At 64.0% G+C, this 13,229-nt stretch overlaps 6 protein-coding genes across 6 annotated transcripts; 1 reads left to right on the plus strand and 5 right to left on the minus strand.

The window, feature by feature from the left end:
• Positions 1-80: 80 nt before the first annotated feature.
• RHTO_03398 (uncharacterized protein) lies at positions 81-1,556 on the minus strand (the record flags this gene model as incomplete). The annotated part of the gene is made up of 4 exons (XM_016417069.1): positions 81-178; positions 387-1,137; positions 1,215-1,314; positions 1,378-1,556. The coding sequence occupies 4 exons, from the start codon at positions 1,554-1,556 to the stop codon at positions 81-83; spliced, it is 1,128 nt and encodes a 375-aa protein (XP_016271598.1).
• A 644-nt stretch (positions 1,557-2,200) lies between these two features.
• On the minus strand, positions 2,201-4,032 carry RHTO_03399 (phosphatidylserine decarboxylase; the record flags this gene model as incomplete). Its single annotated transcript, XM_016417070.1, has 11 exons — positions 2,201-2,327; positions 2,392-2,398; positions 2,483-2,626; positions 2,680-2,740; positions 2,799-2,966; positions 3,043-3,318; positions 3,387-3,485; positions 3,545-3,635; positions 3,707-3,731; positions 3,822-3,897; positions 3,988-4,032. The coding sequence occupies 11 exons, from the start codon at positions 4,030-4,032 to the stop codon at positions 2,201-2,203; spliced, it is 1,119 nt and encodes a 372-aa protein (XP_016271599.1).
• A 132-nt stretch (positions 4,033-4,164) lies between these two features.
• RHTO_03400 (DUF803 domain membrane protein) lies at positions 4,165-6,073 on the minus strand (the record flags this gene model as incomplete). Its single annotated transcript, XM_016417071.1, has 9 exons — positions 4,165-4,493; positions 4,580-4,735; positions 4,795-4,877; positions 4,936-4,999; positions 5,053-5,209; positions 5,264-5,353; positions 5,412-5,468; positions 5,522-5,915; positions 5,973-6,073. 9 exons carry the CDS (start codon positions 6,071-6,073, stop codon positions 4,165-4,167), a joined length of 1,431 nt encoding a protein of 476 aa, XP_016271600.1.
• A 131-nt stretch (positions 6,074-6,204) lies between these two features.
• RHTO_03401 (zinc finger, RING-CH-type protein) lies at positions 6,205-8,066 on the plus strand (the record flags this gene model as incomplete). The annotated part of the gene is made up of 2 exons (XM_016417072.1): positions 6,205-6,883; positions 6,955-8,066. The coding sequence occupies 2 exons, from the start codon at positions 6,205-6,207 to the stop codon at positions 8,064-8,066; spliced, it is 1,791 nt and encodes a 596-aa protein (XP_016271601.1).
• A 309-nt stretch (positions 8,067-8,375) lies between these two features.
• Positions 8,376-10,562, minus strand: RHTO_03402 (uncharacterized protein; the record flags this gene model as incomplete). The annotated part of the gene is made up of 2 exons (XM_016417073.1): positions 8,376-9,147; positions 9,277-10,562. 2 exons carry the CDS (start codon positions 10,560-10,562, stop codon positions 8,376-8,378), a joined length of 2,058 nt encoding a protein of 685 aa, XP_016271602.1.
• Positions 10,563-11,017: 455 nt separating this feature from the next.
• On the minus strand, positions 11,018-13,207 carry RHTO_03403 (uncharacterized protein; the record flags this gene model as incomplete). Its single annotated transcript, XM_016417074.1, has 3 exons — positions 11,018-11,987; positions 12,045-13,103; positions 13,152-13,207. 3 exons carry the CDS (start codon positions 13,205-13,207, stop codon positions 11,018-11,020), a joined length of 2,085 nt encoding a protein of 694 aa, XP_016271603.1.
• Positions 13,208-13,229: the final 22 nt, after the last annotated feature.

Raw genomic sequence — 13,229 nt, forward strand, 5'->3', positions numbered from 1 at the left:
CTTCTTCTTCCACGCTCCCTCGCTCGGCGCCGGCTCCTCCTTGCGACGCTCCTCCACTTCCTGCTCCTCCACCTTCACCTTCACGTCCTCGGCGGCGATGCGCGGCGTCGGAAGAGGGCGAGGAGGGGGCTCGAACGCCTCGAGGGTGCAGGCGTTCGGAGCGGCGGCAGGAGGGGCGCTGTGAGGGCGAGGAGGAGGTGGGAGAGCAGGAAGAACGTCGACGAGGGGCTCGGATGCGGCAGGAGGCTTGGCGGGAGAGGCGCAAGGCGGAGGCGGGTGCGAGGAGCGGGCGAGCGGCGTAGGGGTTTTGCTCGACGACCTTGGCGTCTCCTCCGGCGTGCTGAGGACGGTCAAAGTGCGCGGTGGACGAGGCGAAGGGCGAGCACCTCCTCCCGCGGCGTCCACCTCCAGCTTGTGCCGGTACTTGCGCCAAGCGGCCTCCATCGCTGCGTAGCCCTCCTGCCACCCCTTGCCCGCCTCCGCCTTCTCCTGCGCAACCTTCTCGGCACCTCCAGGCTCGCGCTCGAGCTCCTCATAGTGCATCGTGAGCGCCTTGTTGTACAGGACGACCTTGGCGCGGAGGCGGCGCTCGGCGAGCGGGTCGTCGTCGTCGCTCGAGTCGCTCGAGTCGGAGAGGTCGACGATGGCGGCGGGCTTCGTTGTGGCGGGCTTGTCGGCGGCGGACTCGGCGGGAGGATGGGGCGGACTTTCGAGGCGGGGCGAGGCGTCCTCCTTGTTCACACACTCGTCCTCCTCCTTCACCCGTTCGAGCTCGTCCTCGGCCTCCTCCTGCTCGTCGGCATCCGCCTCGGGGTGCTGTACATTCTCAGTGACGTCCATGGCGTGGCGGAAGGAAGGAAAAGGCGAGTGGGCGACGTTGGGAAGGTCGTGGTCCTCGCGCGGAAGCTCGTCCTCGCCCTCCCGCCAGAGCCAAAGCGCCGGGTCGTACCCGCCGTGCTCGCTCGTGTCCGCGAAGATAGTGCCCTCGTACCCAGCCATCTCTTCGTCGCCTTCGTACCCGAACCCGCTCTCGTCGTCCGTCGCCTCGACGACGTCTTCCTCCTGCGAGTCAGCGACGACCTCCTGCGAATCGGCGACAACCTCTGAATCGGGCTGGAACGGCTCAGGCGAATAGTACTGCTGGTCGAAGCTGCGAGCGGTACGCGGACGGGCGTTCAGCGGGAAGCGGGTGAGGCGAAGAGAGCGCGACGCACCCGCCGAAGTCCGCTCCTTCGGCCTGCAGCTGCTCCTGTTTTCATTGCAGGGTCGAGTGGCATGCCCAGGCCGGCGCCCAGCTCCGGCGACGGGCTCTGCCTGCACGAAAAACGGCGATGCGAAGGTCAGCCTTGGACGACGACGGCGAGCGAAAGAACGCACCGCTTCTCCTGTCGCCTCTCCCTCACCCCCTCCCGCTGCTTCTGTATCCACCGCTCGAGCTTCGGTCGGAGGTACTCCTGCTCCTCGGGCGTTTTCGTGTGGAACCAATAGATCAACCCCTTCAGCTTGGGACGACGGGCGGCGCGGACGAGAGCGGCGACGTTCCCGCGCTCTTCCATGGTGCTGTGGAAGCCTTCAGCGAGCGGTCCCACGGCCTTGGAGCGGAAGCGGTGGACGCGGTAAGGCCAGGCGAAGCGGGGGCATCGTGAGCGAGCGGGCGGGCGTGCCGGGTGTGTGCGTGCAGCGGTTGGCGTCAGAACACCGTCAGGGCGACGCAGAACATCTGCAAGGGATGCAGGCGAGGAGCAGCGAGAGAGACAGAGAGAGCGAGCTGCACGAGGGGAATGTGACGTCCGCCAGCGTCGCTTCCCGCTCGCGCTGCAGCCCAAGGGCGTCGAGCCCACGTAAGCGCCCGCGCGCACTGCAGCAGCCCGTCCTGACGAAGTGCGAGAACGAAGAGAGCGATCCGATCCACCTTCCCCGCTGAGAGGCTGCCACAGCGTCCCGAGCACCGCTGCTGGCTAGAATGACCTCTCCAGCGGCCCACAAGTCCAACTACGGCGCCGGCGGGTCGGGCGGGATGTCTGATGAGAACGGCGGGTGCGTTTCGAGGAGCGAGGAGCGGAAAGGGTCGAAGGGTGCTGAGGAAAAGGGGTCGCGAGCGTCGGGCGTAAAGTTTTGGCTAGGTCCCTGAGACAGCGAAGAAAGGGTCCTTACAATATTTCATGGCAACAAGATCAAGCGGCCGAGTCGCGAGAGAAAATCAGACGAACGCCCCGATGCGCTCGCCGACGCGGACAATCGTCTCCATCTTGTTTGACGAGTTGCGGACGAGGTCGGCGTCCCAAGCGACGGATCCGGGCGGGAAGGCGGCGATGATGGTCGAGCCGCTGCGTGAGCGGACGAGGTCAGCGCACGAGTTGAGGCGGTGGGCAGGAGAGGGCGCAAACGAACCCGTAGGCTGTGCGCGGGGCGCGGAAAGAAGAAGGACGACGACTACGTAAGTGTACGATGCCGCGACCGCATGAGGCCCGTCCCGACGCACCAAAGTAGCCGACCTCGCCTCCGCGTTCAACCTCCTTGCCCTCGTCCGCAGTCCGCACGATCGAGCCGACAAGCATCGCGCCAACCTGCACGAAAGCGACGGGGAGCGACTGTCCCGTGCCCGTGTCGGCGTGGATGAGGGTGACTGCGAGGGGGAGGTCAGCGGGAGGAGTACGAAGGGAAGGAAGGTGGACGCACCGTCTCGCTTGTTGCGGGTAAATACGTCGATGTCCTCGTTCACGCAGACAGGGTTGACAGTCTGCGAGCCAAAGTCAGCAAGTCAGCCTCTTCCCGGCGGGTCAAGCGGTCGAACGCACAAAGTATGTCCCGTCGATCGCCTTCGATGCGCCGACCCTGCCCTTGACGGGGCTGTGGTAGCGGTGGTAGTCGGCTGGCGCGAGGCGGAAGACGGCGAGGGGGCCGTTTTCGAATTGCGAGGCGAGGGCGGGGTCGTCGACGAGGGCGGGGAGGGTAAAGTTGCGGCCCTGCGCTCAGAGGAGCGGAAGCGTCAGTAAGCACGTCCGGAAGGCGTGGCTCTCAGGTCCTGAATCTTCCCCTCACCTTGATCCAGAACTCCTTGGCCTTGTCGACCGACTCGAAGACCGTCAACCTGCAATCCGCCGCGCTGCTGACGACCTTGGGGTTTTCCGGCTCGTGGACAGGCCTCGCGCCCGCCTTCAGAGCCCGGTAGAAGAACTTGTTGAACGTGTCGTACTTGGCGGGATCGGGTTCGAGGAGCTCGGAGAGGTTGATCGAGTAGGTCTTGATGAAGGACTGGATATGCGAGAGGGCGTTCGTCGGCGAGTCAAAGGCGCGACCTTGCTTGATGCTTTGCTCCTGTGGGAGAGCGGGAAGAGTGAGCGTGCGAGTTCGTCGAGCGGAATCGGCGGCCTTCGCGAACGCACCTTGAGAAGCGCATCGACCTTTGAGTATCCGAGCACCTTCTCCTGCTCCCTGCCGTGGTACAGCAGCTGCATACCAACGCGCACATAGATCGGCATGCTCTGCGGCGACGATATCAGCTATTTTCTCGCGGCCGGGAGAAGGAACGCCTCCGACGCACCTCCCACACCTTGACCGGGTTGTCGCCCCTCGTCATGACGTAGTTTCCGACATGGTACTCGGACGCAATCTTCTCGAGGCCGGGGACGAAGCTGCGAACAGAGGCAAAGGGATTGAGGAGGAGGTCAATGACGGCTTGAAGAGAAGCGCGGCTGGCACGCACCGTTGCAGCCACTTGTGCTTCACTCCTTCGGGCGCAAACAAGCTGGTCAGCCCTCGTTGCAACGCGACCCTCGTTCAACCCCCCGCTTGACGTAACGCCTGGGGACGACACTCACCGTGCTCCGCCGGCGTGTGGATGTCGAGCTCCTTTGGCTCCTCGTCTGGCCCATGCGTGAGCGAGTCAAGCGCTCCCTGCGAGCGTGCAAGGCAGAGAGAGCGCAGTCGGGTCAGTTGCTTGTGGGGAAAGAGGGAAGCGAGCGAGGCAGCGAGCGTAGGACGGACAGCGTAGTCGTCTTCAGTCAGCTCGCGAGGGTGAGGCTCAGTCATCGCAAGCGTCCACAGCTGAAGCGGAGCGAGTGGGAGGAAGAGAAGGGACGACGAACGGCGACGTCGACAGGGTCTCCCAAAATTACTCGTTGTAACGACCGCAAATAGCGTGAATACAGAGTCGAGCGAATGCTACAATCCCTGCTCCTCGTCCAGCGGCCGCCGCTGGTCCCGTTCGTCTTCATCCTCCTCGCCCTCTTCTGCCGACACACTCGCCGCAAGCAGGTATGCCCCTCCCAGCGTAACTGACAGCTTCCTCCGTCTGCGACCTGGTCCTGCGCGGGCGTCTGGGATCGCTAGCGTCTGTGTCGTACGCGGAAAAGGCTGGGAGAAGACGGAAGAGACGGAAGGTGTGCGCTGAGAGGGAGGAGCAGAGTCGGTCGCATGGCTGTCGGCGGCCGAGTCTGTCGTCGCCGACTTTGCGTGACCGTTGGGCGAGTCGCGGGTGAGGAGGTAGACGCCTGCGAACATCGTACGACCGTCAGGACTCGTCAGCGCTGGGTGCAGGGAAGGCATCTCTTCAGGTCTGGGAGGCCACCGAGCTCACCGGCCGCGCAAATCAAGCAGCCAAAGACAAAGTTGACAAGGCTGGGCAGGCCAACGCCTTCAAAGTCGCGGTACAGAATCGCCGAGCCGACAATCGTCGAGAGGGAGAAGGTGGTGAATTGGGTCGGGATCACGACGCGTGACTCGAAGCGTTGGACTGCACAGCAATGGTAGAGGCTCAGAATCGGGCGAAAGAATACGGAGGGCGATACGCACGGGACTTCTGCAGATAGTTGAGCTGAAGGAAGGCGGAAAGGGCGAGCGTGAGAAGGACAGCGTAGGTTATCGGGTACTTGAAGCTGCACGACACAAGCCTGAGTGAGAGACCGAGTTGTTGCAAGGGTTTGCGCGACAAACCTGTCCAGGAAGATGAGGTTGAGGAAGGAGGAGAGCGCCTTGGCGGACAGAACGGTGAAAGCGCCTGCACGAGCGGTCCTATGAGCAACTGTGGACGAGAAGTGCGGCGATACGCACCTGCGATTGCGCAGAGTGACAAGTCGACCAGAACGAAGCGATCGCCTGCTTTCGTCCGGCTGAAGTAGGCGAGAGCCGACATTCCTGCGGCGCAGACGGCCGCATAGGCGATAAAGAGTGGGCGTGAGATCGCCTCGACGAACTCGCTGGGCGTGAGCTGCGCAGAGAAGCATCAGCTTGAGGTTGAGACGCGTTCCTCGCCATGGTTCACCTTGACATCCCGTTGTCGAGATGCGTAGACGACCGTCGCGCCTCCGATGATGGCGATGCCGACGCCGACCAGGTCCTTCTTGCGGAAGGGCTGTGAGATGGGCATCAACGGACAGCAAGGCTTATTGGCACGAGACTGGCCGGCTCACTTCTCGCACGATGACCGGGGCAAGGAAGACATTCGCTATCAAGGCGACCATGCCGAGCTGCATCTCCATGAGTTAGCGCGAGCTAAGCCAGTACGATCAAGAGAACGCACCGGTGCGACGACAGAAGGCGGCGCGAAGCCGTACGCGAGGAAGTTGCCCAGCTCTCCCGCTGCCATCAGGAAGAACCCGAGCAGCCATAGCTTGCTCTTCAGGAAGCCCTTGTCGGTTCTCGGACCCGATGTTCGCCTCTTGCTTGGCGAAAAGCTTCGTTGTCGGCTGGCGATGGATTCGACAGGCGAGACGAGAACCTCTGGCGTTCGAGGCTTCCCTCCCAAGCCTCCCTGACTGATGCCCTGCTCAGACGGGATCGAGTCGAGTGTTGGCCGCGTTCGAACGATCAATGGTGTCCGTTCAGTCGACCGAGGAAGCGTTCGAGAGAGGGATTTGGGTTGCGAAGAGGATGTGGGTCGCTCATCGCGATGCGCGCGCTTGAGGTGCGCTAGCCTGTATGTCCGAGCAATGAGTACACGGCGACTCGCCGAAGCAACCTGCAGAACTCGCCGCTGGACGTTGAGCGCGAGGGAAACTACGACGTTCGCAAGGACAGCTATCCCGACGCCAATCAAGCTGGCGGTTCCGTCGCTCGGCGCGACAGAGGGCATTTCTACGCCAGTGGGGTGCAACCCAGCGCGCTTTAGCCAGTCCAGCGTGAGCGAGGTGAGCAGTTGAAGTATAAGCGGGGGTTCGTCTCCACCACTGCTGTCCAGCTCCTCCAGCTCGCTCGATCGGCGCCATGCTGCCGTCCCAGCAAGTCCCACGGCGACCGGCACAGGATCCGTACCGCTACAGCTCGGCGAGCGACGACAGCGAGTCGGCGACTTCATCAGTCTCGTCCGCGCAACATCCGGCGCACCACCCGCTCGACGCAGAGGAGGACGGCGGGGAGTCAGTGGGGGAGGGCTCACATGCGCAGACTGGGACAGGGCAAGCGCAGGTGCGGCCCACGAGACCACACGACCCGGTTCGCCTTGCCTTGCCTCGCCCACCGCAACGAACGGTGAGCATCGACACGGCCGGCGAACGAACCTGCTGGATCTGCTACGCGACGTCGACGGAGGAACCCAATCGCCCGTTCATTCACGCCTGCTCCTGCACCCTCCTCGCCCACCCCGACTGCCTCCTTCAGTGGATCCAGACGCAGGCGGCAACGCAGGCTCAGGCGCCGCGCTGTCCCGTATGTGCGACGCCGATCGTGATCAAGGAGAAGCGGAGTGAGGCGCTGCGGCTGTACAAGAAGGTGCGACGAAACCTCGACCAGGTCTCGCTCGTCGCGGCAGTCGGAAGTCTGGCGGCGAGTGGGTGGTTCGTTGCAGCGGCGTACGGCGCCTGGGCGATCAAGGTCTTCTTCGGCGACCAGGTCACGCAGGCGCTTCTTCTGCGGCACGAGAACGGCTTGCCTTGGAGGTACTGGCGTGCGTTCCGCTTCTTCTTCGCTGGCTGAGGAATCCGTGGCTGACGTTCACGCTTCCTGGCCCAATTGCAGTCAACTTGCCCCTTATTCCGCTCACCCTCGTCCTCTCCCGCACCCCGCTCATCGACTCGCTCCTCCCCTTCCTCCCGCTCACCCTCGTCCTCTCTACCCATACTCACACACCTCTCTTCGACCCAATCGGTCTCGACGACCTCACGCTCCGCTGGCCGCCTTCACCAACCCTCACGGTCTGCCTCCTCCCCTGGCTTCGCATCTTCTACTTTCGCATGCGCACGAAAGTCTTTGACGCTGTCCTCGGCAAAAAGAAGCGGTTCAGAGGGTTGGCGGGTGTCTTTGAAGAGGCGGCGGAGGACGAGCTGGCGACTGTTGACACGAACGAGCAGCCGAGGAGGGAGATCATGGGTGTTGTGGCGACGTTTGAGCTGGATGTCGAGGCTGAGACAGCACGGCAGGCGGCCGCGTCGACTGCTCAGGCTGGTGAAGCAGTGACTCAGCCCAACGGAGCTCGACCGGAGGCTCAGACGGAGCAGCATGAGGACGCCGCACCGGCGCCTCCGTACGCCGAGATCGAACCGGCGCAGCAAGAGCAAGACGGCGAGGAGCAAGGCGTGCAGCCTGACCTACTGCGTCTTCGCGTCGGTCTTGGACGGCTCACCTCCATCGTCCTCGGCGCTCTCCTCTTCCCCGCCCTCTCCTCCCTCGCCGGTTCAGCCCTCTACTTCCTCGCCTCCCGCCAGTCCTCCGCCCGTCCCTTCCGCCTCCTCCGCCGCATTCTCGGCATAAGCGCCGTCATTGCCGCCTCGCGAACGAGCTCAACCGCCTCACGCGCAGGCAGCGTTCTCGGACTCGGCTGGATTCGCCAGCTCACGAGTGCTGGATCGGCGCTTCGCGCTGCGCCGATGGACCCGCGGTGGGTGCGCAACACGATCGGAGCGGGGTTGGTGCTGCTCGTCAGGGACGCGTTCGAGCTGACGGCTGGAGTGCTGGAGAAGCGGAGGAAGGAGTCGAGGAGGATCGTCGAGCGGCCGTTCAGGCCGAGCTCGGGTGCGAATGGTACGCAGGAGCCGAGGAGGGCGAGCGATGGTACGGCGGCTACAGCAGCGGTGTCGAGCGGCGGACGGGACAGGCAGGGTCGTGAGGCTGTCGTGCACAACTTTCTGTAGATAGCGCTTCCTTGCTTGTTGTCGAATCCGATCTTTTCTCACCATTCTCGCGAGGGCATCGTAAGCGAAACAAGCGATTGCACGGCACGGCACGGCACTGCATCCGTCCGTCTCCGACAGAGGGGTGGGTATAAGTTGAGAAGCGAGGGGAATAGGTCAGGGAACGAGGCTATCGAAGAGATATGCGGAAGGGTCGTTAGGGAGATAGTCTAGTCAAGCGTGGGAGAGGGAAACAAGCGAGAGAGGGAAGCGGAAACAAGCGCAAGCGAAACAGCCATCCGACAATCTTCGTCCAACTCCGTCCATACTTCAGTACTCCGCCTGCTCCCACGGCTTCCTTCCTCCTCCGCTCGCAACACCATTCACGGCGAAGCACATTCCGCTCGCTCCAACCCTAGCCTGCAACGCGTTCCTGACCGCCTTACCAGCCCTGGCGCGCTCATTCTCCTTCTCGCGCTTCTTCTTCTGCGCAGCGAGTTCTCCGGCACTCGTAGCGCTGGGCGTGCGGCTCTTTTGCCCCGAAGCGGCGGACGAGGAGGAGAACGACGGCGGACGAGCGTGCGCCGAAAGCGAGGTGCTCCAGATGATGGGCGGGAGTGGAGCTGGCTCGGGCTTCTTCGAAAGGTAGGGGTCCGTGTAGGGCGAGTGCCTGACGGGGCCGGACGAGTCGCTCGAGAAGTGCGAGACGGGCGCCGCGGGAGCGTGAGTCGGGACGAAGGCAGGCGGCGGGGCGAAGTAGGCGTCCAGCGCGGGAACCGTGCGGGGCCTCGGGTAGTGCTGCGACATGCTGTGCGGAGTGTACGGGGCCGAAGGCGCGAAGGCAGGCGCGGACGGAACGAAGTTGGGCGTCCTCGCGAGAGTGGCCAAGTCGGCCGTCGGGACCTCGCCGCCAGCTCCGCCGCCCGACACGTACGGGCTCCTGTACGACGCCTGCATCGACGGAGCGGGCGAGGCGGACGAGGTCGAGCCAGGGTGCGAAGCGGGAGTCGGAGCGGCGAGGTAGGCGGCGCGCTGGGACTGGATCGTGAGGACGTGGCCGATGTCGTTGGCGTAGGGGAAGCACTTGAGGCAGATCTTGCGCCTGCGCCAGTTCTGCGGTCACGACAAGCGGGAGAGGCGGGAGAATGAGAGAAAAGCAGATTAGGAAGGTCAGCGCCAGTGCGAGGAGAAGGGTGGAAGAGAACGTACGACAAACGAGCAAACTCCGCACCTCCAGTCACCTGCCTGGACGACCATCGGACCGACGTTGCCCGTGTTGACGATGGGCTGCTGTGCAGCAGCAGCAAAGACATGGTCGGGCGGCGCGAGTTGCTGGAGAGTTGGGATGCGGCCGTTGTGCAAGTTGGCAATCTTGGCCGTGTCGGACTCGCTGAGCGGGTACTCGGACGAGAAGGCGTCTGCGGCGGCGGAAGGGCCGGACGAGACGGAGAAAGCGACGACCGAAGCTGGCGGTGGGGGAGGAGGGTGGCAGAAGGGGACCGCTCCGGGCGGCGCGACGGTCCTCGCGCGTTGAGCCGAAGCGGCGAGGAACTGGGGATGAAGAGGGGCCGTGTGCGACTTGGGCGGCGGGTGGGGCGTAGCCGAGTGAACGGGCGTGATGGGCGGCGTGGCCGGGAATGGCGGGAGGTAGTAGTGCGCGAGAGGTGACTCGGCTCCATTGTGCGGCAACTCCGGGGTGCCAGTGAGGACGGGAGTCGGAAGATGGTAGCGGCGCTTCGGCTCAGGCGAACGAAGAAGAAGCGAGGATGAAGGCGGGTTCGGCGCGGGCGAGTCGACGCGGAACGCCGGCGAGGGGTGGAAGGTGAACGAGTCCTCCCTCTTGTGCTCGAAGGGCGAGAACGGGCGGAAGTTCGAGGCAGCGCCAGCAGACTTGTCCTCAGACTTGCGAAGGTCGAGCCTGCCGACGTCGTCCTCGAGTTCGCCGATTAACTCGCCATCCTTTCCCCCGTCGACCCAGACGCGCAGCCCAGCCCTCTCGTCCTCGGTAGCCTGACGCGAGGCGAGAAAGTCGCCGAACGAGGGGAAGAACGAGTTGGTCGTGTCGCGGAGGACCTGGTCGGAGGGCTTGACGACCGGCTCGTGGCCGGCAGACGGGATCGCCTGGTCCTCCTTGACGTCGTTGATGTACAAGGAGGGCGAGGCGAAGGGGTCCATGCCGGCTCGAAGCGAGGACGGCGGCGTCGGAGGCGTGAGGATGCCGTCGTGCTCGCTCATGCCCGTGTCGCAACTCGAGAAGCTCGCGTCCGGAGTGCCTCCACTCGATGAGTCGTCCTGTGTACTCCTATTGAGCGTGGCGAGCGAGTGAGGGAGGTGGGTCGAGGGCGACTGGAGTCCGTCGCACGAGGAGGGAGGGAAGGGCGAGCGCTTCTCGCGCGGCGGGAAGGCGTAGTCGGGGCGCTGTCCTGCGTAGCGCGAGAGTGGGAAGCGGCGCGAGACGGGCGTCGCTGGCTGTGCGGGTGCGGTGAGGGTGAGTGCGCCGCCAGGAGGAGGGGCCATGGCGAGGCGGGCGGGAGAAGAGCGAGCGAGCGAGTGTGTGCCGGCGCGGGTGTGCTGTGGCGTGTGTGAGCGTGTGTCTGAGCGAATCGGAGTGAGCAGTCGAGTGAAGAGAAGCGAAGAGAGCGAGGAGAAGAGGGTCGGGAGGGGGAGGCTCAACGGACGAGGGGTCAAAGCGACAGGGCCAGCGGGAGCTCGCGTGATGCGGAGAGCACTACTAGAGCGCCAAACAGGGCAGCAACGAGTCGAGCGAGGCGCGAAGAGAGGGTAGAGAGCGAGAGCGAGGCGAGAGAAGCCAGGAGGAGGACGAGGTTGACATCCGGTGACAACGCTCGAAGCGAGTTGAGCAGAGTGTAGACAGCGTAAAGGAACTCTCCAGACTCACACAGGTGATGCAAAGGGTATGCGAGATAAATCACGGAGGCGAGCTCGTCGCACAGGGTATACCCTCTTCCTCGCTACGCATCCTTCATGACCCTCGCATCGCACATCCACTCTCCTTGCGTCTCGTCTCCGACCCACTCGAGCGCCCACAGCCCCTTCTCGCGCAACAACTCCTCCTTCTTCATCCCCGTCGCGTAATTCGCATGCACGACGCACGGTCGCGCGCCGGGCTCGAGGCCGCCGTCGAAGAAGCGCATGCCGGGCGGGAAGAGGTCGAAGGGGAGGGGCTCGATGCGGATGGGAGTATGTGGGCGGGTGGCGTATGGGCCGAAGGAGTCGAAGTAGGAGATCGTGAGGGAGGAGTGGGCGGACGGGTCGTGCGAGACGGGGCAGATCGACTGATACTCTTGTGCGAGTTGTAGGCACGTCTTGCCCTTTGGCGTGCCGGCGTACGCATCGAGCGAGAGACCCGCCTCGTCGAGGATCTCGTTCAAGTCGTCGACATCTGCCGAGCCGAGAGCGTGCATGAAGCGATCGTGGCTGAGTTCGGGTAGATGAGGAAGCGCCTGTTCGGCGAGAAAGAGTGCAGGACCGAGCGCGGTCGCCTGGAAACTCGGCGCGCGAGCTTTGGGGAGCTGGCCAACCGAGGGCGAGAGGTACAGCTGCGGGTTGCACGACGACGAGTTGGGGTCGCCGTCGCAGTCTGCGCCGTTCGCGCGATACCACTGCGACTGTTTCCTGCCCGTCTCGAGCGCTTGAAGCAGCATCGAGATGTGGCAGAGCGCCGTGTCGCGCCAAACTTTCGCCGCGCCGGTCGAGGGAGAGTAGAGGTACATGTCGGCGGGATGAGCGGAGGGAGAAGAAGGAGCGGCGAGTTGGGCGCCGGCATCCGAGACGCGAGAGTAGAAGAAGCACGCGCAGGGCATGGTGTGCTTGCCCCAAGCGTTTTGGGTGTTGGGGTTCATGTCGGGGGCGTAGACGATGGAGGGGAAGGGTCCCGTTGGGCGATAGTAGTGAGATATGAAGGCGGAGGGAGAGGAGAGCCTGCGCGAGAGAGCCGAGTGAGCGAGCGTCAACGAAGGATGCAGCGCCCGAACGCACCAGACGGCGTCGTTGTCCACCATGAGGACGCCCTTGACGCCCTTGAACCCTTCGACGTCAATCGGTCCCGACTCCCAATCGTGCGCGAGTATCCGCTCCCGCCAGATCGCGTCCTGCTCCTTCCGCCACAACGGCATGCTCTTCTGGCTCTCGACGAGTGCGCCGATCAGGGTGCTCATGACTGCCGTCCGTTCAAGCATCAAGCTCTGATATTTGAGTGTACCCCAGGGAATGACGCGAGTCGCGTCGTCGTCCGGGTTTGGCTGGGAAGGGAGGAGGAGGTCGAGTAATCGGAGGTTCGTGAACGGGTCGTCCATGATGGCACGCTCGACCTTTTCCACCAGTTCCCACTTGACCGGATCGTCCTCTGCCAGGTCCTCCGCCGCGTCAAACTCTGACCAGTCCGGCCCTGCAACCCACCAGACGACGACTCCCTGCTCGCTCAACTCGTACGCCAGCTCTTCATCGCTTGTCACGACGAGCACCTTGGGAGTCTCGTCCTCCTCCTCCGGCTCCTCCACCCGCTCGCCATGCTCATTGTGCGTCGCCTGCTGTCCCCACCGCGCCTTGTACCGAAGGAAGCAAAGCCAGTTGAACAAAAGCGGTTTGAACGCTGGCGTCGCGAGGGTGACGAGGAGGGTGTGATCTGGCGCAGGAGCGAGCGCCGGAAGGACTGGCAGGAGCGACGCGAGCGATGTGTGGAGTGTTGGCGGCGCAGAGGTCGATGAACACCGGGGGAAGAGGGGGAGGAGCGGTTCGTCCGCTGGCGGGTCTCGGTACGCTGTGGCGAGATGTAGCAGGTGCACGACGGTGCCCAACGACGGTGCCCAGCAGCGTCCACACGCGCATGCCTCGCCGTCGGAGCGCGTCCCGGCGTCGAGCTGCGAGCGATCGGGAAGAGAGAGTTGGAACGGGCGGCGGGATGGGAAGAAGTGGACGTCGATGGCCTCCTGGCAGCGAGACGGGGCTATCGGAGTCCCAAAGTCCTGTCTCGGACCAACTCGGGCGATTCGAGCGACGGGAGGAGCTGTGGTCGAGGAGAGAGGAGGATCTCTTCCTCTGGAAAATCCTCTCGCTCTTCACCTCCTCTGGCTGGGGATCCCGAACAAGATCCCAGGTCTTTCAAATGTCGTACAGAAGGACCAGGCGAACGGCGGAACCATTTCGGAAATCCAGAAAACGCTC

This window comes from Rhodotorula toruloides (genome assembly GCF_000320785.1).
Source record: "Rhodotorula toruloides NP11 unplaced genomic scaffold Scaffold20, whole genome shotgun sequence".
Taxonomy (NCBI): domain Eukaryota; kingdom Fungi; phylum Basidiomycota; class Microbotryomycetes; order Sporidiobolales; family Sporidiobolaceae; genus Rhodotorula; species Rhodotorula toruloides.